Source organism: Corella eumyota, chromosome 4 (genome assembly GCF_963082875.1).
Source record: "Corella eumyota chromosome 4, kaCorEumy4.1, whole genome shotgun sequence".
Taxonomy (NCBI): Eukaryota; Metazoa; Chordata; class Ascidiacea; order Phlebobranchia; family Corellidae; genus Corella; species Corella eumyota.
The window spans coordinates 3566613-3587622 of record NC_137493.1 but is presented as its reverse complement, the minus strand read 5'-3'; the positions used below and the strand labels follow the sequence as shown (position 1 = coordinate 3587622).

General features: G+C 31.3%; 5 protein-coding genes across 5 annotated transcripts; 2 read left to right on the top strand and 3 right to left on the bottom strand.

Annotated features, from left to right (window-relative positions):
• Positions 1 to 5718: 5718 nt before the first annotated feature.
• Positions 5719 to 8891, top strand: LOC145750098 (uncharacterized). The gene is made up of 9 exons (XM_082566041.1): positions 5719 to 5873; positions 5969 to 6115; positions 6185 to 6298; positions 6371 to 6551; positions 6632 to 6728; positions 6996 to 7111; positions 7415 to 7585; positions 8035 to 8186; positions 8264 to 8891. The coding sequence occupies exons 1-9, from the start codon at positions 5819 to 5821 to the stop codon at positions 8398 to 8400; spliced, it is 1170 nt and encodes a 389-aa protein (XP_082422167.1). The 5' UTR covers positions 5719 to 5818; the 3' UTR covers positions 8401 to 8891.
• Positions 8581 to 12595, bottom strand: LOC145750097 (propionyl-CoA carboxylase beta chain, mitochondrial-like). The gene is made up of 11 exons (XM_082566040.1): positions 12306 to 12595; positions 12088 to 12207; positions 11781 to 11906; positions 11487 to 11600; positions 10976 to 11128; positions 10638 to 10825; positions 10395 to 10476; positions 10174 to 10297; positions 9815 to 10023; positions 9392 to 9590; positions 8581 to 9284 (listed from the first exon to the last, which is right to left on the bottom strand). Exons 1-11 carry the CDS (start codon positions 12471 to 12473, stop codon positions 9163 to 9165), a joined length of 1605 nt encoding a protein of 534 aa, XP_082422166.1. The 5' UTR covers positions 12474 to 12595; the 3' UTR covers positions 8581 to 9162.
• LOC145750096 (uncharacterized) lies at positions 12534 to 15629 on the bottom strand. Its single transcript, XM_082566039.1, has one exon. The coding sequence runs from the start codon at positions 15578 to 15580 to the stop codon at positions 12809 to 12811; it is 2772 nt and encodes a 923-aa protein (XP_082422165.1). The 5' UTR covers positions 15581 to 15629; the 3' UTR covers positions 12534 to 12808.
• A 617-nt stretch (positions 15630 to 16246) lies between these two features.
• On the top strand, positions 16247 to 17727 carry LOC145751241 (growth hormone-inducible transmembrane protein-like). Its single transcript, XM_082567346.1, has one exon. It carries the CDS (start codon positions 16510 to 16512, stop codon positions 17533 to 17535), a length of 1026 nt encoding a protein of 341 aa, XP_082423472.1. The 5' UTR covers positions 16247 to 16509; the 3' UTR covers positions 17536 to 17727.
• On the bottom strand, positions 17304 to 21005 carry LOC145751240 (PCI domain-containing protein 2-like). Its single transcript, XM_082567345.1, has 11 exons — positions 20880 to 21005; positions 20545 to 20708; positions 20098 to 20205; positions 19947 to 20001; positions 19748 to 19851; positions 19410 to 19484; positions 19207 to 19302; positions 19044 to 19090; positions 18574 to 18748; positions 18305 to 18497; positions 17304 to 17953 (listed from the first exon to the last, which is right to left on the bottom strand). The coding sequence occupies exons 1-11, from the start codon at positions 20913 to 20915 to the stop codon at positions 17810 to 17812; spliced, it is 1197 nt and encodes a 398-aa protein (XP_082423471.1). The 5' UTR covers positions 20916 to 21005; the 3' UTR covers positions 17304 to 17809.
• Positions 21006 to 21010: the final 5 nt, after the last annotated feature.

The window sequence follows — 21010 nt, the reverse complement described above, 5'->3', positions numbered from 1 at the left end:
CATAATCCAAAAGGCAAAACATTTTGAAAATTAACCCTATTTTTACTTTTTAGGCCTGGCAAATTTACTAAAGCTATGCTGACGAAAAAGGGGACCTAAATTAGCTTTCAAAGTCGCGTTAGATAGCTAAAACTAAATCAATTTTGTTTCTATTTTAGTTCTACTTGTAATGTTTTTTAAAGAAAGTTGGCAAAATACAGAAACCACGTTTTTTATTTTGAAATTTTTAACCATTAAAGTCACTAAAGAGTCGCACAATTCCGAAAATCGTGATGTTATGTGTTATAAAGGTTACGATCCCATATTACCGAAATTTACTTTAACTAACAGGCATTAGCCGTTTTATACAAAACGACGTTTCCAAAACGCTGTTTTGCCGTCAATTAGACATTTGTATTAATCCTTACATTAAACCCTTTTCTGGAAAATGCCCTCCAGTTAAAAAAAACGCTTTTGCATTTGATATTATTTCTATTACAAAATACACCGGGCTCTGCCTTATAACGACGTCTTTTTGTGGTTATACAAGTTTTTTTCACTTTTTGCTAACTAAGTACTGTTTCATATAAACGTTGTAATATTGCTGAATTTCAAAAAAAATAATTAAATAAAATTACACCTACCACCCTAAAATCTAATGCAAAATTTTTAATTTTTACGTCGTTATATTAAAAATTGGTTTCAAATCAACGCTGAGTCTTACTAAGTTGATAAAGAATTAATATCCATGTTCCTCTAGTAACAATTAACATATAAAATTCCCATTTACAATTTTAAACTGTTCCTTATATAATCAAATAAAACTCAACTATAGCATGCTATTTTCTGGTGCTAAATATTTTTAGTACAACATACATCTTAAAATTAGTGTATTTCTACACATAAAGAATTTGATTAAGTGGGATCCATACCCAGGGTAAACAAATTGTGATTGTTGTTTGTTATTTGATATATGTTAAAGTGAAACAAAGGTTAATAAGATTGTGGTTAATTAAAAAAAGAATAGAACATAAGTGGTCATCGAATACTGGTAACGCTACTTGAAAAATTATTTGGAATATGTGTTTCTATAAACCATCTATAAAATTGACAATGATAGTTATCAAATTAAACTACAAAAAATATTATTGACTATTCTATAGCCCCTCTACGTATTATATAAACTATTTATACACTGTTATTCATTTGACAAAAGACGGCAGTTAAACGAAGGCTTTACTTTTGTGGTTTTTTAAAATCTATTTTTGTAGATTTTGATCCTGTCCCTAGATATACTAATACAATTAGCGTAACTTGATTATTACCATTGTTATCTAATGCTAGGTTACCTTTACTTTATAATTCTAACAATTAATACATACTTTACTTTAAACTGTAATCTAAAAGATTAGTGTAAACATACTATCATAACAAAAATTTACTTTGTTCCTTTCTTTTTACTAAATAGTTCACCAACCTCTTTAGACAACAGGGAAAAAAGTATTTGAGCTACCATAGTTAAACAAAAATCGCTTTAGGCCACACGGTATTACAATTTTAATTAAGCTATGTTAGGTTAAAAGCAAAAATCAAACAAATTGTTCCTTTATTTCACATCGAAAAACGAAATAACACTCAGTTAACACATATACAATAAGAACATTTAACAAACCCTGGCACTGTAGTTTATTTTGGATACGATGCCAAAATTCAAAGTTTATAAAACGTCGATGTTATGTGGTGGTTGTAAACACAAATCTGGGTTGTCCCATGGATTTTATTTGCTCGTTTATATTCCCAACCATGGTTTCTTGTTTTACGCCAAGTAACTGAGGCTGAACTACTGGAAAAGCTTAAAAAAGAATTAAGGTGTTCAAAACAATACCATTTTATAATTTATCCTAATTTTATTAACACTTACAGTATGTTATTTTAGGATTACTGTACTACAAAAACTCAGTTTTACCGACAATGAGACAGTTGCCATTAACCCCTCTTAAAAGGTTTAAAATTGGTTGATAAAAATTTTTTTTTTTAAATCTGATGTGTGCACAAAATCTACCTACCCGATCCAGGCATATTGACATGTCCGCCCAGAACTGCTTGTTGGACTTGAAATGGCTTAAATGGAAGAGGTATTATAGTTGGCGGAGGCTGTAATAACTGTTCTGTTTTTGTACAATACATATTCCTTGTTGGCCAGGCAATATACGCTGGCTGAAGTATAGAAAATGGTGGTATTTGGATCCGAGCGTTCAATGGTTGGGGGAACCGGGTAAACGATCCTATTTTGAAAAAAGAATTAAATATTACCATCAGACGTTTATAGCGAGAACAAACATAGTATACAATCTACAAAATAAGTAAACCGTTTCTATAGACTAAATAAGGTTTGGCAATGTAAAATAAAAAACAAATGTTTAACCAATAAAGCTAGTATCGTATATATAAACTATTAGTGCCCTGTGCGCAAAAATTAAGAGTCTATTAATTATACTTCTAAGTTTACCTTGATTTTGATTTAGTATTTGTGATTGAGGCCCACTAACTTTTTCTGCCTGCACCAAACTTGCGGGTTGCATAGGTTGTGGCACTTTGATTTTCTGAGCTTGAGTTACTGGCATTTGTAGCCTTGGAATAAAATTAGGTTGCCTCATCCCCATATTACTTGACTGTGCATGCTGACCTATCTTTTGTGTTGAAACAATATCAGAACAAACTGTAGGTGCTAAAGGTTGTGTTGGCTTTTTAACGCTTTCTTTAACAGGCTTAGATTCCTTTATGACCACTTTTATTGGTGAATCAGGTTTGTCCTGCTTTGCTGGCGACGCCTTACGTTGGGATGATCTTGTAACCATGTGTCTTTCACAAATACTTTTTTGCTCTAAACAGTAAGAACGTGGTAATATATGAAATAGTTTTAAAATTTATACTAATATTGTGTTGAAATTACCTTGTTTAGCTACTTCTTTAACCTTGGGAACTACATCTTGTAACTTATCATCTGTCCGTGTTGGATTTATTTTTTGAGGTGGCTCCTGTTTTGTTTCTATTTCTTTTGCTTTGTTAGGACTTGAATTTTCATCACAAGAACCCTTTGTATTTTCTTTGGCAACACGTTGCGGAAGTACAATCATTGTTGGCAAAGACGATTCGTCCCCCCAATCCGGATCGTCACTGCCTTCTGTCCCCTGCTCGTTATCAGAATCTGATGGAGTCATACTTTGTTCTTCGTTATCTGAGTTCGAAATTTGATCTGAAATTTCGTTCTTAGGCACAACTACGTCTGATACTTCATCCATTTCTTTTCTGGGTTCTTTTTGGGCAACCAAAAATGCAGATTCTTCATTTTCCTCGAATTTCTCTGTTTTAATCTCTTTATGAAGTTGGTTGCAAATCGCAGCAATGTTTTCTTGTTTTTCGACAGCCACTATCTTTCCTAAATAATAAAAATGTTTAAAATTATACTTAACGTTTACTAATTTACCGGTAAATAGAGCTTAAATTTTTTTGACCAATTTGTTATTAAAAGAAACTTACTTCCATCTTCAAATGAAGGGTGTCGTCTTGGCTGAGTTTTGCGTTTGCGCTTACTAGAAAATTGCGAGATGAAGGGTACACTAAGTGTCGGTAAAGGGCTTTGTGTAATTTGATCTGGTTGCTGAAACGCAAGCGATGTTTGGTTTAAAGTATTTTGCGGTACCAAATTTCGCAGTAAAGGCTCTCCGATTGGAGTTTGTAAAGGATCCATGCTTGTTTGTGGTGCAAGCGTTGGTAATGATTCTTCTGTGCTTTGCCTTCGTGATAAACCTGAGCGAATGCTTCGCTTCATAAATATCAATAAATCAGGTCTGTCCCGGTGAAAATACCTATTTTTAGAGAATAAATTGTTTTTTAAATAATCACTACCCTACTGTTTAGTCGACAATTATGCTAAGCTAAATCTGAACTAGCTAACTGACCAAAAATAACTCTAAAGCTGTTCTAGAACTAATTTAAATATCTTTATTACACTTAGTTTATTCTACATATACTAACTGGTTTGGTACTTTATGAATAAAACTGATTCTATAACTAACTTACGGATGGTAATAATGACGTATATGATTTGGTTCTCGGATGCTTATTAAGTCAAAGCTTTCTATAACTTTTCGAAATCCATAAGCGTGCAGTTGTCGAATAAAACTAGTCGTCGAGGTGGTTTTAAGTTGATATTTCCATCGGGAAGCAGTCTCCTGCAACATTTCATCTTCAAATCTGCGCGTGTTGATCACTAGATGATCACCATCCCCACCCCAAATCAAAGATGTACACTGCTGGTCGTTCACCATGTGAAATAGCTTGTTGGGAAACAACGAGACAGCTGCCGTTAATTCGTGCATACGAAACATTTTCTGTACTAGCTAAGTCCTCACAAAAGCAACTTAAACTTACGATGGTAACAAGCTATCTATCTTTAGTCTAAATTCTTTGAACTGGCCAAACTAAAAACTGACTTGTCACTTTTTTAAGTAAATTGAAGAGTTAGCCACGCCGTTTCTTTGTGTGTTTTTTGCTTTTTAAACGCATTGTTACGAAACAATTAGCTTATTGGGTAACATACTCGAAAATAACGTCATAATTAAAACCGTGATAGCGCTTTATTGTTTTGTATGTCTGCTAAATATGTTTTTCAAATTTATAAAAGCGTTTTTAAACATTTTTTTACATTAGAATCATTTAAAATTTTAAAATTTTAAAAGTAATATAGCTACACTTAAATTTGTCTATGTAAATAATTACCAATAGTTAAAGACAGTCACAGCGCCTTTTAGATAAAAATACAGAAGATGGTTTTTAAACACTATAATTATTATCACTATGGTAACATTAAGATAACAATTTAAATTAATGTAATAAAAGCAAAAACACTTTTGTACTCGACTACAACAAAGTAATTTAGTGAATAATTTGTTGTAGAAAATAGATATTTAATTTAAAACAAAATCTAACAAAATGATATAAGATTATGAAATAAATAAATTTACTAATAGGCCAGGGCTCTAACGGAACTAGAAAAAGAAATAACAATAACATACGCATATTTAATTCATGTAATTCGGAACTTTGTGAACCTAAAACGTAAAATGTTGTTTAAATATTTTGATTTAACAAATTTAAATAAAAAAGCAATTCAAAAAAATTTAAGATGACAGTTTAGCATTTTTAAGTATGTAAGTTAAAACGGATTAAAATACAGTTACGTAAAAAACATTTTCTGGGAAAATCTTGTTTAAACAAAAGGTTACGAAATTAAACGTTATAAAATAGGTTCGTTGTTTTGTTTATAAGCAAAATTTTGAAAGAATTATATTCTAATTTAACATAATGTTACAAGAAAGTATTAATTATTAAGATGCGGTTTTATTTAATACATTCCTGCTTTTATTATCTTGTTTAAAAACTAAAATTTGTTAAATATGTGAAATGTAATATTAATTTAATTTTTGTTTTTATTTTAAGACCAAAGTCATGGATTTTATTAAATTATATTGGGTTAACCTACTTCACTAGAAATATTTGTATATATTACGTAATCTCTCCTTTTCGTGCCTTTTTTCTGCTTATAAAAAAAGAGTTCTCACCAGGTTTTATTATGAAACAGATTACCGTATCTAGCGTAGTAAAGGTAACAGTGTCTTTAATTGAGTAAACAAACATAAATAAGCTTAAATACAGCAAACAATAGTGTAATACTGTTAGTGTTTAACAAAATATTTTGTAAATTTTATTTTAGGAGATTGTTCATCTGCAAAAATTTGTCCGAAAAGCAAAATTTTAAATAATTTGTAACTAAATAATGGCTACTTCAACAGATCAAGTTATAAAAGAAGCTGTAACACAGGCGTTTCAAGGTGAGAGTAAATTAAAATATTTTTAAAGTTAAGTATACTACAGTTGAAGGTAGATTGCGTTGGTACAATTTTGTTAACAGTAGCTTATTAATTAGGTATGTTTATCGGTGACAGCGCTGCTATGCCAGTGCACTGGTATTATGATGTGCCTGCAATCAAGCGAGACTTTAACGGGTGGATAACAAAATACGAAGCACCGAAAGATAAACACCCGACCAGTATTTTAAGAACATCAAACAAAAGTATTTAATTACCAAAAAAACAAGAGTTAGTTACAACAGTTACTCTCAATTTAATTAATTTTTAATAAGGTGGTAGTGGTGCTAAGAGCAATAAAGACGAAACAGATGTTATTGGAAATGTCATCTTACACGACAAGTTAGATGCGTGGACTGAAAAAGCAAGCAAAAATCATTACCATCAAGGTCTGTGCTATAAATAGTATGTAGGCTAAGTAAACAAAGTACATTTGATGTAATCGCGCGACTGAATTCTAGGAATGGAAGCCGGGGGAAGCACGCTTAACTGTCATTGTGCCCTTCGTGTCTGGGAAACTCTACAAAAACTTCCTGCAGGCTGCAACGATGAAGATATGCTAAAAGAGGTGTTTTACGACTACGTAAATTTTATGACCACGCCGGGAACGCACAACGATACGTACGCCGAATCGTGGCACAGGTAACAAATTTATTTGCAAAAAACTTAGAAAAATTATGTCATAAAAAATATAAAAAAATTGATAAAATTTTGGCATTAAGAATGTTGTTTGCTGATTGGATTAAAGAAGGAAAGCCTACGGAGAAGGACCAAATTTACGAATTTCTTACTACTCGATCCAACAGAATTTTAAAACAAGTAAGTTACATTTAAAATATTTGGTAAATATTTTTCCTATACCTTTTTTTTTATCGAAACGTTAGGATTTCTTTTTATAAATGTGTATCACAAAATCAATTTAGTAATCCTGCGGTTAGACGTCTAACCCGCGGGTCTAACAACACCTTTATTAATAGGTTAAAGAATACGTTTCTATTTTTATTGCATGCGGCTTTAAAACCACTCTTATATAACACCGAAAGTTTGTGGTGTAGATTATATAATGCCCTAACTTAAACAATTTAGAGCCCAGACAAGCAACTGAATGTGATCGGAGCGTTCGTTGCACCAATTCCTATTATTCTTTACAACATTCACAGGCCGTTGGAGGAAGTTGTTAGCGTTACATTAGAGTTTATGCGGTAAAATTTCACCTACTAAGAACAAGTCGTTTAAAAACGTTATTTGACCTTAAGTATATTTCATTTTTCAAGAAAAATCCTAGCCATATTTTATATAATTCATGGCTTGGCTAAAAGGTTAACCACTTGCTACACGAGTTTGTGGTTTTACTTGCTATCGTATTGTTAAGTTCTCAGTAAACTTCTAATAATAGAACTACCTAAAATCCTCCATTGACTGGGTCGGGGCAACAATAGTATGTTTAGACCTTTTGACATTCAAACACATGTTTTTTAACAAAATAGTTTAACCATGTTTAATAGACGAACACATCCTGTTACTGAAATAATAGGACCAATGAGAACTTATATTCAAATACTTCATGCGGTTGTTCGAGGGGGGAATTTACAAGTTGAAGCCGACAAAGCACTGGTCAAGTTTTTAGGAGAAGCAGGAAAATACATGATAAAATCATTCGACAAGGAAGTAGAAAGGTAGGGCTTTTGTTTTCAGCTATAGCCTATGATTGAATATTCAATTTAATACATAATACAACGTGTTTCATTTCCATAACAACAAAATTGAGATTTGTTTATTAAAATTATGTAAGATATTTATTGTAAAAAAAAATTGTGTAAGATATTTATTGTAAAAAAAAATTTTACATAACAGAAGGTTTATATAATTAACTATACTCAATCTTATATAATTAATCCGTCAAACGAAAATCTTATTTTTAGCCCATCCTTAATTTTATTGTTTACTAGGCGCATGTTTTCTTGTCAACAAATAGTATTTAGTCAATACATTCAAACTATAAATATAACATATTTTTATTAGGGACCCTCCTAAATTTTAGTTAATAAAATTGTAATATTAATTGACAAGAAATAAACATTAAAAATTTAAAATGATATAACGAGTTAGATTTCGACTTTTTTAGATCTTCCGATAAGTTATCGGTATTTCAAAAGTTCGGAGCACAACTTGGTATAGCTTGCTACATTGACGGATCATTTGCCGTTCTCTTAAACATTGCTCGCTGCTTCTGGAACGATTTCGAAGTAGGAATTTTGATCAACGTTAACACGGGCGGTAATTACAACTAAAAGACCTTGCAAAATATTTTGTACTTTAAATTAGAAAAAAAATATTAAACTTTTTATTTTTAGGTGAAAACTGTCACAGAGGGGCAGCTTTAGGGGCGCTTTTGGGTGCCGCTATCGGCGCTGCTGGGAGCACAATTCCAACCAAATGGATTAAAGGATTAAGTTTGAAAGAAAAAATTGCAAATTGTGTTGAAAAATAGTCATTTGAAAAAGGCAATTAGGCTACAGAGAACCAAAAAAAAACTGATAGTTCATTTATTTGCATATCAGCTATAAATGAATTTAAAACAGAAGTTCCAATATTATAACGTTACAAACTTAATTATAATAATTTAAAATATTACATTGTGTTTTCTATTTTTACAAAAGGTACCAGTTGTCCAAAAAAACATGAATTTTTGGACATAAAGTTTAAAAAATTTTACGTAACTTAAATTTAAACATATCAATATTTTACCATATTTATTACAATCTCAACATACCTTTTAATAGAAATTCTCCTAGTTTTGTGATTTACAGAATAAAATAAACGATGATCTGAATTATTATGGGTATTATCATTAACGATAAATACGTATGAACTATAGCATAATCAACCAAACACTTACTTATCACCATCGCTAAAATCTTTCTTTATTTAAATGCCAATTAAAATAAATAACCCAAAATAAATATAAAATTGCACAATCTAATCCAATTTTTATAAAATAAAATTTACTACCGAAACCTGAAAAAACCTTGTTTAATTTTAAAGAATAAAATAGAATAAACATGATTGTACAAAGATAAAAATGGCAAAAAGTCAAGACTAAATAAAAACATTTTGGAAGGTAGGTATAGCAAATTTTAGGTAATATTTAAATGCCTTTTACTATATGTAATAAAGTATTAGCATGCTGTATTTTGATCTTAGGCTAAGCAATAATATACCAAGTACGACATTTCCATGGCTGGGTACCAACTTATAGGGGCATATTTGCATGTTTTTTCCAAGGATTTGTCAGTTGTTTACTAGCCAACAAACCCAAATCTCTACAAATCCGTTGCCTAGTTATTCGGGGTTCAATTATATCATCAACATACCCTGCAAAATGGGCAAATTTTAATAAATGTAACCTGTTCATATTGTGGTATATGTTTAACACAAACTATTTAAAAATATAGTTCACTATGAAAAAAGCAGTCATTTACCTCTTATTGCTGCTGGATAAGGGTTAGCAAACTTTCTAACGTATTCTTCCTCTCTTTCTGCCTGATTTTCTTTCCCTCTGAAAATAATTTGAACTGCACCTTTGGCTCCCATGACAGCAACCTCAGCAGTTGGCCAAGCATAATTTGAATCTCCTCTTAAGTGTTTTGATGACATTACGTCATAGGCTCCTCCATAAGCCTAATATTAAAAAAAATACTAAACGTTTTCAAATCAATTTAAAAATGCTACTATTATGTCAATTTTTTGAGAATAAAAGCGCTTATACAACAATAAAATAAAAAAAATTTAAACACTAACAGTATTTGACCATATCTCTTCTATTTATTTAACAGATTGACAGCCCAAAAAAGTTGTAATAATTTAACAGTTTTATTAAAAATCTACACCCTTTTTAAATATACCTTTCTTGTTATGACAGTGATTTTTGGCACAGTGGCTTCTGCATAAGCGTACAATAATTTTGCCCCGTGCCGAATAATTCCACCATGTTCTTGTGCAGTGCCAGGTAAAAATCCAGGCACGTCAACAAGGGTTATGATAGGAATATTAAAACTGTCACAAAACCGCACAAATCTTGCTCCTTTAACTGATGCGTTTATATCAAGACATCCTATAAATAAAAATTATTTGATTTTATTTTAATAAAAAAAAAAGTTATTTGTAATTTTTTTGGTGTATATGTAATTCTGAAGTGGAGGCATGACGATTTTTTTTAACTTTCAATATTAAAATCTTGAATAAATACAATTTTCTGATTTACCTGAAGCAACTTTAGGTTGATTTCCAACAAACCCAACAGTTCTTCCATTCATTCTTGAAAAACCAACCACAATATTTTTCGCATAATTCGGCATTAATTCCCAAAAGTAATTATCATCTGCAAGCTTTAAATTATATAAAAAGTGATAATTATATAAATAAAATGTAATGGGCCAAACAATTGTGAATAAAATACACATGTGTAATTATTGAACTACTTACTGAATTAATAACATCAAGCATATCGTAAGCTTTAGTACTTTCCGAAGGAATAATATTGTCTAACACAGGACATAAGCGATCACTAAAAACAGAAATATAAAAATTTTAACAAATTCAAACACATAAATGTGTTAAAAAATATAACAACTTTGGTATAACACATAAAAAATTGAAGATGCAAAAAACCTTTACATATAACCAATAATTAAAAAAATATTTTATTAGACTTAAAATGTAACTGACCTTGAGTCATTTGTTTCCATAATAGGCAAACTATCTTTATTAGAGAGAGGTAGAAAGTTGTAGAATTGACGGAGTTCCATTAAAGCTTCAACATCATCTTCAAAAGCTTTATGAGCCACTCCGGAAACGGTTGTATGAGGCTTAGCTCCTCCTAACTCCTCCGGAGTAACCTCTTCTTTCGTGACAGTCTATGTCATATGGTGTAGGAAAACAAAATGATTATAAATTAACAAAAATTGTTAAATTTTTTTAAAAAAGAAAAAATTGTTTATAAGTTAGTATTCTACTTAAATTCTTTAAAAAAAATTAATGATTGTAATTATTATTAGTCTTATTACCTTTACAACATCTGGTCCAGTAATAAATAAATATGAAGTATCCTTCACCATAAAGGTAAAATCAGTGAGGGCGGGTGAATAAACTGCACCACCAGCACAGGGTCCCATTATAAGTGAAATTTGTGGAACTACACCAGAGGCCATCACATTTCTCTAGTAAATCAAAACATAAAATACTTTTTTTTATAACATTTTATTATTTGTGTGAAACTTAAGATCAATTTTTTAAATCCCGTTTACATAAGCGTAATTATTTCAGGATCGCCAATTCAGCGCGTAAATTTCAAATCCCTTTACGCGCTCAGTTTACATGCAGATTTAAAACTGTTTCTGATAATTAGAGATTTTTATTCTTTTATAATTAAAAAAAATATTATTGTTCTTATTATTTTTATGGTTACGCTACATTTTTTACTACTTTGGATCTAAAATTTTTGGAAAAAGGTCACATGATCCCTATTTTAAATTTCCTTGGGTAAACTGGCTTAAGGACTTTTGATATAAATTTCACCTGAAAAATATCAGCATATCCGGCTAAGGATTCAACCCCCTCCTGTATCCTGGCTCCACCAGAATCATTCAAACCAATAACAGGAGCTCCAACTAACATTGCTTGGTCCATTACCTTTAAATATTAGATTTTAAAATTATAGAGTTTGGACAATGTGATCTTAAATTTTTAGTTTTTATCAAGGGTTGTTAAAGAATACCCCTTCTATTTTACAAGATTTAATATTAAATGATATACATAGAAGTAAAAACATTTTTGGTACAATAATATATACTGAAAATAGATTCATTTTACCTTACAAACTTTTTGAGCATGAGCACTTGATAGAGATCCTCCAAAAACAGTAAAATCTTGAGAAAATACATAAGCCTGTCGTCCATTTATTAATCCATGACCAGTTACTACACTGTCCCCAGAAAACTATGAACAAGTAACATAAATATTACACTCTTGTTAAGAGTAACAAGAAAATTTTACAATGCCAGTACATCCTTACAGCAATCTTCAAATATTATTGTATCACAAAAAATTGTGTTTTTTTTCTTAAAAATTCCCAGCATAGTAATTACAGGATGTATTGTTACATAAACATAATTTAAACCTTATTTTCTTCAGCATCCATTCCAAAATCTGTGCATCTTTGTTCAACAAACATGTCATATTCTATAAATGTCCCTGGATCAAGTAGCAACTCAATTCTTTCCCGTGCAGTCAATTTTCCCTAAAAATTTATCAAAATAACTTTTATTTCATTACCAGAATAAAACAAGTTAAAGCTTTAAATTACACAAAAAATTAGAATTGAAATAAAAAGATTACTTTTTTGTGTTGAGCATCAATTCTTTTTTGTCCGCCACCAAACATTGCTTGTTTTCGTTTGTTAATAATATCATCGTGCACAGATTGTTGACTTACAAACCTAGCTTGTAATGCAGTACAACTCTTTACAGAATTGTTTATATGTCGAAGTACATGTCTACTAAGCATTGTGAAAGTTATATTATAATACCTACAAATTTGACTAATAGCAACATAAAAAAATTAAAACTAATTTAAATATAAAAATAAGCATTAAAAATAATATTTAAACAAAAAACAAATTTAGGTATAAATTGATAAAAAATACCTAGTTTTTTTAAATTACAGTGAAAATAAGCAAACAAACTAAAAACACAGCTTAAAAAATTCACAGTAATAAAAAAAAATTTTAAACCTTACAGGAGAAAATATTTATTTATAAAAACATTTTTTGTGCGAAAACAATTAAATAAAATAAAAAAATTAAACAAAAAGGAACACTTGTAATTTTAAACAGAAACATATTATGGTTTAAATTGATCAAAGCGTGCAATATCGTAAACACTATCACAAAATGGAATGTAGTTGACATCGTTCTTTCCACCAATGCGAACGTTAAACTTAGAAAATATGACTCTAAACTCCTGTTCACTCAAAAGTGATCCCATTTCCAATTCACTTAGAACACGATGAAATTGTGACCTCGACACGGTGCCATTATGAACTCTGTCATAATCCTCAAACAACGGAAACAACTGTGTGCGCGTCTTTCGGACATGCTCTGCAACACGGCTCATCGCCATACTGTAAACTATTTCAGCCTCTTCTGACAATGTATTTTGCTGCCATTCAACCGGGGGCTTAAATTGGTCGGGTGTTAAAAGTGGATTTTTCTCCAGGTGTTTTCGTGTGAAAATAGATTCAATCTCATCGGAGAATGAAAGATAATCAACAAATCCGGGTTGACCTGGTGATTGAAAGGCATTGTCGAGTATCTTAACCTCAGATTCTTTTAACTCAATCCCAGCAAGATCAAGAGCTCTTTCAAAATTGGGGATTAAAATTCTTCCTGTCTTTAGCTTGTCGTAATCTTTCATAAATTCGTAGATTCGCATTCTCTCCTTGGAAACTTTGGTTTTGATTTTTATCATAATAGCATTGACATCAGTCATTGCATCGATTTCACTTGGCTTTTTGTGTGCATTGACAGCTTGAAGTTCTTTTAGATGTTCCTTATATTTGGGCACATCTGTAACCTTGGGCACAAGTTCGTCAAGAAAGCGAATGTAATCGAATCCAACGCTGTCAGAAAACTTGAGTTCAATTGCATTTACTTCTTCTTCATCTGCATGCAAATCAAGAGTAGCAAGACATTGTCGAAACTGAGAATTAGTAATATGCCCACTGTTGTGCTTGTCAAAATCTTGAAACACAGGTTTTGCAAGCAATCTTCTTTGAACAGCTCTGCTTCTCATTCGTGACATTGCTTCTTCCAAAGCTTGAACAGCAGAGGCTGGAGCAGATGCCCAAGACACAAAAGATCCTTCCTTTGGAAGAACGAAAGTGTCTAAAGGAGGAACTTCACGTGTTGGATGTTTTTCTAAATCTGGCTGAGTAAATACAGATTCGATGTCATTCAAAAAGTTAACCCACAAAACACAATCAGGTTTCCTCACATCCAAGTAGTATTCTTCTAGTGCGTAAACATGGGCCTTGTCCAACCAGGTCACGCCCATTAAATTTAGGCCCCGTGCAAATACATCTTTTGAAATTGAGCCACTTCGAAGAGGATCAAAATCCTGAAAGAACTCACCAACTCGTATCCGGTTCACCAAAACATGGTGCCGAATTCGATCCATCATACTTTTAAAATCAACATGAGCAGTGTCGATTTGATGTTTCGCTGGAGGTGGAACATAATCTAAACTTGGAATTGGTTTTGCTGCATCAACTGTGTAGTGGTTGAACTCTTGGTCAATGGCCTGACAGAAAGCAGGATAGTTGACATCTCCACTGATTGGCTCCTCAAACTTTTCACAAAGCAATTTGACATCAGGTTCACTCACATTTAAACTGAGAAAGTGCAATATACGAGCAAACTGTGACTTTGTAACATTTCTTGTGTATGCAACACCGCGATCGTAATCTTTAAAGTAGGGATAAAGCATCAATCGTCGTTTGCGAACAACTTCACTTAGGTTTGAAAGAACTTCCATTAAATGCTCTTCTCCATCGGCTGAAAGATGCTTCAATGATCTCGTCAAAGCACCAGATGGGGGTGCAACAGGGTGAACAATCGGCTTTTTCTCCAAACCTGGCACATTGAATGCATTTTCCATTATATCACAAAAAGCTTTGTATTGAACCCGGCCATCTGATGTGCGATAATACTCGCAAAGTTTGGCTATTTCTTGCTTTGTCAGATGAGCTTCATTTCCACATGCAAGAGATAAGCCACACGAAAATTGATTTTCGGTGATAATTCCACTTCTTAGTTTATCATGATCTTTAAAAAACTCGGTTGTTCTTATGCCATTCTTGTACACTACCACTCGAATCTTGTCAAAAATTTCTTTCAGGTCAGGATTTTCATTGATTCCTGCATCATAAAACTGAGGAGGGACAACAGGTTCTGGCCAATAATCATTCAGAGCAAGTTTTTCCAATCCCATCTTGTGTTTAAGCTCTTCAACATCATGATGAAAATTTAGGTAATTTGTCATTCCAGGTTTGGTGGGATCCTTGTAAAACTTTGCCAACAGTTTTATCTCACTGTCAGAGACATCCGGTGGACCAGGAAATCGTCTTTCGAATTGAGATTCGGTCACCAATCCATTGTGGTGACGATCAAAGTCCTCATAACATGTTCTAATGTTGACCCCATGATATGAGTAATAATTTTGAATCTTTGAGAGAATAAAATTAACATGTTTGAGAACGTCTGGACCAAGTGTTACATGAGATCTCTCAGTGCCAAGATATTCAAGTGTAGGAACTGTTTGAGTTTCAGGATCATCTGAGATCTTGTTAGGATGAAAATTTTTATCTATAACTTCAGAGAATGCTTTATAGTTTACCATTTCATCTTTTTGTAAGCAATATTTCTCGACCAGGCTGTCGACATCTTTCGAACTAAGTTTAAGGCCCAGAAATTGATCTAAACAACGTTTAAATTGGGATGCAGTGATGAATCCAGATCTAAGTCGGTCAAAATCCTTAAAAAACTCCGATACACGAACTCGTTTAGTTTTTAAGGTCGTCCGGATTTCATTTTCAATATCATCTACTGCCCCCATATTACAAGTTAATTTTTTTATTTTCTATTATATTTTAGTGTTTTTTAAATCATCTACAAATATAAAAGCAACAAATAAACAATCAGGCAATAATGAGTCTGTGGGTAAGAGCCTTAGGTAGTGTCGTTTTTTCAATTACTAAGCACTTTAAACCAAGCCTTGCCTTTGCAAAAAAAGACGTTGACGCGTTTAAGTAATAAAAAAAGCGCCCTATTGCTGTTAAAAAAGTTTAAATATCACGCGTTTTTGCTTTACAATCAATTAAAACCATCCCTACAAACGAGAGATAAGTTTCCATAGCCACGACAAATGTTTATCTATTTTTCCGACGGGGTAAACTTGTAACGCTTGAATTAATTTGGTTATTTTCTAATCTCTTTTTTCTAAAAAAACTTAAGTAGGTTATTTTATTGGTAATATTTAACGTGACCATAAATTAAACTTTCGAATATATATATACTATTAAAAAAAAAAACTTAGCTAAGTAAAAAAAATATTCAAATAAAAAACAAATAGTCACAGAGTGTTTACCATAATAATTGCTGGAAGTTTCGTCATAAAACCATTTTCTATCACGTGACCACATGTTATTTGTTGACATGATTGTAGTCGATTGAAAAGTTATAAAAAAAATTATTTTGTGCAGTTCAAATAGCATGTAACGTATGAACGTTACATACTGTTTTTAGATAAGAAAAATATAAATAAACGTATTTATTATAAATAAGGTAAATTGCTGCCTAGTTTTTTTTACAATTAAACGAGCCGACGAATTTGTACACACGATATTAGACTAAATTACATTTGTATATGTTGCTTATACTGTTATACATGAAAAATTCTATTTTACTAATTTTAACATTATCTTCATTGTATTTTAATAGCTGCCCTTTTTGAATTTTTGTATTAAATTTTAACCTTATTTAAGAATGCTATTAAGCAAGGTTGCCACTGTGTTTCAAGCACAAAAACTATCAAGTTTTAAAATTCCAAATTTAAAGATCGTTTTGCAAGTCAACAAAAATGGAATTTCCGGAAAAGTCACCCCTCGAACAAACATCACAACAGTCAGTCGAGCTCAAGCTAGATTTAATCGAACGGTGGAAATGAAAACTGGCACAAAGGCAAAAGGATCTGGTATAAGTGCTATTGGAGTTGGACAAGGGGCTGTAGCTGGTGCATCAGTTTTGGGAATTGGTGCCTTATGTTTTTATGGCTTGGGCCTCTCGAAACAGACAGGAGCGATTGATAACGCAGCACTTTGGCCAAAATATGTTAAAGAGCGGATTCGAGATACTTACATGTATTTTGGGGCCTCTATTGCAGCCACAGCTACTACAGCAGTCGCCATATCAAGAAACCCAACATTAATGAGAATTGTTTCTGCTAATGGAATACTTTCAATGGTTTTAACTATTGGAGCAATGATTGGTACATCAATTCTTTGTCGATCTGTTGAATACCAACCAGGTTTTGGTGCAAAGCAAATGACATGGCTACTCCACACAGCAGTGATTGGAGCTGTTATTGCACCAATCACCATGCTTGGAGGTCCTATTATGATAAGAGCTGCCTGGTACACTGCTGGAATTGTAGGTGGATTATCAGCAGTTGCTGCATGTGCCCCAAGTGACAAATTTCTTTACATGGGAGGCCCATTGGCTGCTGGTCTTGGCGTAGTTTTTCTTTCAAGCATCGGATCTGCATTTTTTCCACCGACAAGTGCATTCGGAGCTGGACTATACTCTATGGCAATTTATGGGGGATTAGTTCTGTTTGGAGCTTTTCTACTCTATGACACCCAAAGAATTGTACATAAGGCAGAAACGCATCCCCATCCCAACTACGCAGCCAGGCCTTTTGATCCAGTAAATGCAAGCATGAGTATATACATGGACACAATAAACATATTTATAAGAATTGCCATGATTATGGCCGGTAATCGAAAAAAGTAAAAATAAATTTGTAAAATACCTGTTAATAGTTGTTTGAGTTAATAAACAAATGTATTATCAAAACAGCCAGTTGTTATGAAGTTTTGCTTACTTTGTTTTGTGTTTAATGTAATGCTCTTTTCTCATTTAATGATTTGTATAAATATTACCGTTTGTTAAATATAAATATAAAAAAGAAAAATAGTTACATTTTATTTAAGCAAGATTAGCCTTAATTACAATTTTACAAACCAGATACAAAATAATAACTAAAAGATTAATTTTAGGAAATTTATCAAGTTGTAGCTACAGTAGGAAATGCGTTCACTTTGCTAACAACCAATTTTTTATGCTGGTGTGAAATGTAACCTCGAATATTTCCAGTATAAATTAACCCAGCAACAATACATTCTGTTTCATCCATATCAACATCCTTAATCTAAATTGAAATAATTAATAGTTTATGTAGAAATAGACTGCTTATAAGTATACGTTATAGGAATAGAATGCTTATAGGTATACAATGTAATTTTTAATGAATTTTTTTTACACAAATGTTAAACATAAAGTATTAGAGTTTATTTTGTCTTAAATTAAATGTCTTTGGCTGATTTGGATTAATATTGCTTATTAATTAATCTAAAATAAGATTTAGCTCAGCAGAAGTTATTACTATGTATAGCATATTAATCAGTCTATGGGCAACAACATAAAGCAGTGAGAATCGAACCCAAAACCTAATTTGTCACATTTTTTTAGGGTATGGATATCAAACTAAACAAATACTTACCCCCTGGACTTGTAAAACTTCCAAAAAGGCCTGCAATGGAATTTGATGGGTTCCTAACAAATTGCTAACCCTTTTAAACAAGGTACGGAAAGTGATAGCTCTCAGTTTTTCCAATATAAGGTAAACCCCAGTTTGTATAAAAAATCGCTCATGGGTAAGCAAGGCTTCGTTTAATAATTCCACATGTCCAGTTCTGAACAAAAATTAAAAACTTCTTACAAATAAGAATATTTAAAAAATTTGACTATGAATTTTGTTTGGTATCCTACCTTACTGCTTTTACTATTTGTAAAAATTGCATTAAGTTGTGATGTTCCAACAGTTCCAATGAAGGTAATCTTCCAAGTAACATCTTAACAGGAATTAAATACACAAGAATAAGTCTGAGATTTTTTCTGGAACTGGAATGACAGTTTTCGTACGCAAAGGATAAATATTCCTCGGCTTAAAAATATAATTAAATGGTTAAAGTACCTAACAACCCATTGAAACTTCCAACATTCATAGTTAGCATTAATTTTTTTAAACTTAAACTAAGGCAAGAAAGTTTTGATTATCGGGCAATTACAATCTATATTATCCCAAACTGCGAAAAGCAACTCAAGATTTAGTTGGCGTAACTTACATTACCCTATGTTTAAGTCACGAAGTTAGCCTAACCACATCAAAAAAGAGTGTTTGTTAAGCAAATAAGCAGATTTAACTATTTTTTTTGAATTATTTGCAAAAAACAAATTACCTTGAACAAAATCACTGTCAAACATCGCCTTTCTACCGACATAGTATCTGTAAAAAAGTATATATTTATACATATGTAGTTAAAGGTAAGTACACAAAAAGTTATTTAGATTTATAGCATTATATGGGACATTTAAGTATACTTTTTACAGAAAAAAACATACTTATAAGTAACACGCTGTGCAAGAGTGAAGTCATCTCGAATGTTGCTGCTTTCGATTGCTCTTATTAAAGGTTTACATAAATTAAGGTTTCCAATCCTACAAACAAATATTTTTGATTTTTAATGGTTAATAATTCAATTGCTGGTATTAAAAACTATAACATAAAGTCTAAGCAGATCTTATCAGAAAAGTTGATGCTTTACCTGAAATATATTTTAAACAATTGGTTGACTAGAAAAAGCATGCCCCATTTTTTGGATACTTCAATAGCAGATCGCCTGTTAATAAAACATAATTTAAAACACCTTAAATTTAAGGAACATATGTTTAAATAAAAAGATATATATATAAACTTTCTTAATAGCACACAAATGATAAAAAATAACGTGTAGTGTCTTAGTTGAATTATAAGTTATACTTTGTAATTTATCTGTATAATGCTTCTAGTTTGAAAGTTCAAATTTTTACTAAAACTTTTTAAAATTTACTATTAAATAACACTTTACAAAATATAAATATGAACAGCATAATAACAACTTACCCATCACTACCACATACACGAAAACAGCTCATAATTGTGTCTGCTGCTTTTTCAAGGGTGTCTCCAGTTTTACCTTTGCCCGTTCTACTTAATTCGTTATCAACCTGTTAAATAAAAAAGCAGATATTAATATTTTTAAATAGAAAATATAAATTCTTGGTAAATTCAAGTTGCAGCCATTAAAAAATTAATAACTTACATTATTTGCAAAAATTCGTAGATCCAAAACTAGAACATACATGATTTCTAAAGCCCTAAACATTTAAATGTTAGTTTAATAAATACAAACATCATAATATCATTAACAATTACAAAACAAAAAAAGCATTATTTTTATTAATTTTAGTTACCAATTGTCATCTTTTTGCGATTGGAATAAACGAACAAATGCTTGTACAGATAACACTTGACAGGAATAAGCTTGTTTGTAGTCACCTCTAGCTAATGCCCAGCAACCACTAAAATAGTTTTAATATTTGTAAAAAAAGTTGTTATATCATATTCAAACAAATATAATACATTAAAAAAATTAAGCATACCTAGTTCAATAACAAATAACTTAACATAGCAAAAAGTGATTATTAAATTAGGGTAAATAAGGTTGTATTATATATATAATATATATATTTTGAGAGACTATAAAAGAAATAAAATGTTTTTTAAAGACCTTAAAGGCGATGAGTTAACTTAAGAACCATAAAGTTCACATAATCTATTAAAACTGGTTTAAAAGCAAAACAAAGCATTTTTCTTAACACACTTTATTTTTTTTGGGCTGTATTTAAATTGAGATCTACCGTATATGAGCAGCAAAAATTTCATCATATGGATTTTGCAAAAATCGTTGGCACATGGATTCTGCAGATTCTTTATGCAATTTAGGATTAGCACAATGAGGATCTTTAAACGATAGAAATCTTGCTACAGATGCTGCATCATAATTATCCAGAGCAACAGAAACCTACATTTGTCAAAAAGCATTATTTTTTAAAATTTATCATACAAATTGCTTATTTCTTTTATTCGTCAGTTCGTACAAGAAAAAAATACCAATGATTAATAACATTTCGTTCAAGTAATGAAATTAATACCTAAATAGGTTGTAAAAAATATTAAATAAAGCAAAACTTACTTCATGTAGATAACCACTCAAAGAATCAAAATTCATGATTAAATCAGGCAGTTGAAATAAAAAATATATAAGAAAGTCCAACGAACTTACTCGACGAAAACAAATATCAACGACCAAACATGTGTTTTGAA

What these genes read in the sequence shown, in the direction of transcription:
- LOC145750098 (XM_082566041.1), top strand. Translation starts at nt 5,819, where the DNA reads ATGGCTACTTCAACAGATCAAGTTATAAAAGAAGCTGTAACACAGGCG. An exon ending in TGTAACACAGGCGTTTCAAG is followed by an intron (nt 5,874 to 5,968) that starts GTGAGAGTAAAT and finishes CTTATTAATTAG; the next exon opens with GTATGTTTATCGGTGACAGC. An exon ending in TTCGACAAGGAAGTAGAAAG is followed by an intron (nt 7,586 to 8,034) that starts GTAGGGCTTTTG and finishes CGACTTTTTTAG; the next exon opens with ATCTTCCGATAAGTTATCGG.
- LOC145750097 (XM_082566040.1), bottom strand. Translation starts at nt 12,473, where the DNA reads ATGCTTAGTAGACATGTACTTCGACATATAAACAATTCTGTAAAGAGT. An exon ending in GATATGCTGATATTTTTCAG is followed by an intron (nt 11,129 to 11,486) that starts GTGAAATTTATA and finishes TTGATTTACTAG; the next exon opens with AGAAATGTGATGGCCTCTGG. An exon ending in ATGGAAACAAATGACTCAAG is followed by an intron (nt 10,477 to 10,637) that starts GTCAGTTACATT and finishes TTCTGTTTTTAG; the next exon opens with TGATCGCTTATGTCCTGTGT.
- LOC145750096 (XM_082566039.1), bottom strand. Translation starts at nt 15,580, where the DNA reads ATGGGGGCAGTAGATGATATTGAAAATGAAATCCGGACGACCTTAAAA.
- LOC145751241 (XM_082567346.1), top strand. Translation starts at nt 16,510, where the DNA reads ATGCTATTAAGCAAGGTTGCCACTGTGTTTCAAGCACAAAAACTATCA.
- LOC145751240 (XM_082567345.1), bottom strand. Translation starts at nt 20,915, where the DNA reads ATGAATTTTGATTCTTTGAGTGGTTATCTACATGAA. An exon ending in ATTTTTGCTGCTCATATACG is followed by an intron (nt 20,206 to 20,544) that starts GTAGATCTCAAT and finishes AAACTATTTTAG; the next exon opens with TGGTTGCTGGGCATTAGCTA. An exon ending in GCACAGCGTGTTACTTATAA is followed by an intron (nt 19,091 to 19,206) that starts GTATGTTTTTTT and finishes ACTTTTTTACAG; the next exon opens with ATACTATGTCGGTAGAAAGG.